The 1,952-nt window shown below is 35.6% G+C and overlaps 1 protein-coding gene across 1 annotated transcript; it reads left to right on the top strand.

Annotated features, from left to right (window-relative positions):
- Positions 1-37: 37 nt before the first annotated feature.
- On the top strand, positions 38-1,649 carry LOC106106808 (trypsin beta-like; the record flags this gene model as incomplete). Its single annotated transcript, XM_013287465.1, has 3 exons — positions 38-129; positions 812-1,070; positions 1,488-1,649. Coding segments are annotated over exons 1-3 (513 nt in total), but the record flags the coding sequence as incomplete, so codon positions are not given.
- Positions 1,650-1,952: the final 303 nt, after the last annotated feature.

Raw genomic sequence — 1,952 nt, 5'->3', positions numbered from 1 at the left:
CATGGTGGCGCTGGTTTGGGGGGCGAGAGTCAGAAGTATGATGTGTGGAGGGTCCATCATCAGCGTGCACCATGTACTTACCGCAGCGCATTGCATCGACCCCCTAGTAGTCAATGGACAACTTATAGAGTAAGATTTCTACTTTTATTAAACTACTAGCTTTCGCCTGTGACTTCGTCCGCTTGGTCTTTGTTTCTTAGTGATAACGTAGCTTTTTAATGCAGAATTTATACCGGTTTCAAAGGAAATAGTTTTTGTCGGCCCAGTAGTTTTTGAGTTATTTCAATACATACTAAAATACAAATCTTTCCTTTTTATAATATTACTATAGATTAAACTACAGATCATTGTAGTAATTTTATATATGTAGTAATTTTAAACAGATAGATTTAGTTGTATTAACGTGTTAAAACATTTTTTTAAAATCTAAACATACCTATTATCTTGTCTTGTAAAAGACAACAAAGCATTTTTCCATAATAAGGTACAAATATTGGATTACGAAGACCACGAGCGTATAAACACTGCAATATGGCTTCAGTTACAATAATTGGATTTAACTAAACAAATGGTATTCCGATCATTATCAAATGCGATTTTATAATTTGTAAGGTTTTTTCAATACCATAGTCTATGCAAGGAAAATTACTTATTCCTTCCTTTCATCATTTCTTCCATCTTCCTTCATTGGTTCCTGACGCATACTTCTGTAACCTAGGGTTAAATATCGGATTTCCATTTTCTGTATTTTATCTCCTTCTTGTTATTTTGAAATAAAAACTGTAACGCGTAATGTAGAATCCAATTTCAGATCAACACGTGGTGTGGTAGGTTCAAACCAATGGAATTCAACGGAAGGTCTTGTTAAATTCACTAATTTTAAGAACCATCCGTCTTGGGACTATGCTCGTACTAAGAACGACATTGGCGTGTTATTTCTGGTCCAACCTTTGGTGCTGAGTGCGAGGGTAGGCGTCGTGTCTCTTAGCTTTGACTGGGTAGACGGGGACGTGTCTAGTTTTGTCACCGGTTGGGGGAGACTTGGAGCTGATTTGACGTCAAACAGTTTGGTAAGTTATATTCAATTTGCAAAATAAAAGACGATCATACTATACCAAAAAAACTATCAATATTAAAAAAAAAACAACTTTTGTGAAAGGTATACGAGATCACAAACACTGATGTATTTGTTGCAATCTACCAATTTTTTGGGGGATTTTTTATATTGATACTAGATTTCTCCCGAGATTCCGTCCGCGTGCAATTAAAAAAAAAAGTAAGTAGCCAATGTGTTCTTTCCGATTATCTTCTACATTTATGCTAAAGTTCATCGAGATCCGTTCAGCAGTTTAGGCTACGAACTCTAACAAACATTCATCTAGTTCGCATTTATAATATTAGCAGTAGTTAGATTTTTTTTCAAAAACATTATCGCGCTATGTTTCTCGTAAAAAAACCCTGTATTAAACAAAAGCTACTCCTCGTAGATCTTGTTCCCGTTCGCAGACAACTTGCAGTTAATAAATTTGAAGACGATGTCTCCTAGCGGCTGCAGCGCGGCGCTGGCCGCGTCCCCCGGCGCGGGGATCACACTGGACTCAGACCTGGAAATATGTACTTTCCATTCTATAGGACACGGACTTTGCTATGTAAGTATTTCCTATGCACCCTAATATGCTATTTAACGTTTCAATACAAATTTAATAATTTTTATACACATTTGCGTATGAAAATTCAAATATATTTTGTAAACCAAGCAAGTGTGGAACTAGCAAGCCCTTATCTCGTAAATTAACTGAAAAATTTGAATTGTGATATATCTACAGAGTTTGAGATTTGACATATTCCTGTTTATTTAATTTCGCCTATGGATTAAAATTATATTTCATTATATCTATTCTATTGTGTATTTTATGCCTAGTTCGCCAGGCTAATATTTTAGTCGAGTACGG

The sequence above is a fragment of the Papilio polytes genome, unplaced genomic scaffold (assembly GCF_000836215.1).
Source record: "Papilio polytes unplaced genomic scaffold, Ppol_1.0 DF822083.1, whole genome shotgun sequence".
NCBI classification, from domain to species: domain Eukaryota; kingdom Metazoa; phylum Arthropoda; class Insecta; order Lepidoptera; family Papilionidae; genus Papilio; species Papilio polytes.
The sequence above is the reverse complement of the archived record's forward strand: the minus strand, read 5'-3'. Positions and strand labels throughout refer to the sequence as shown.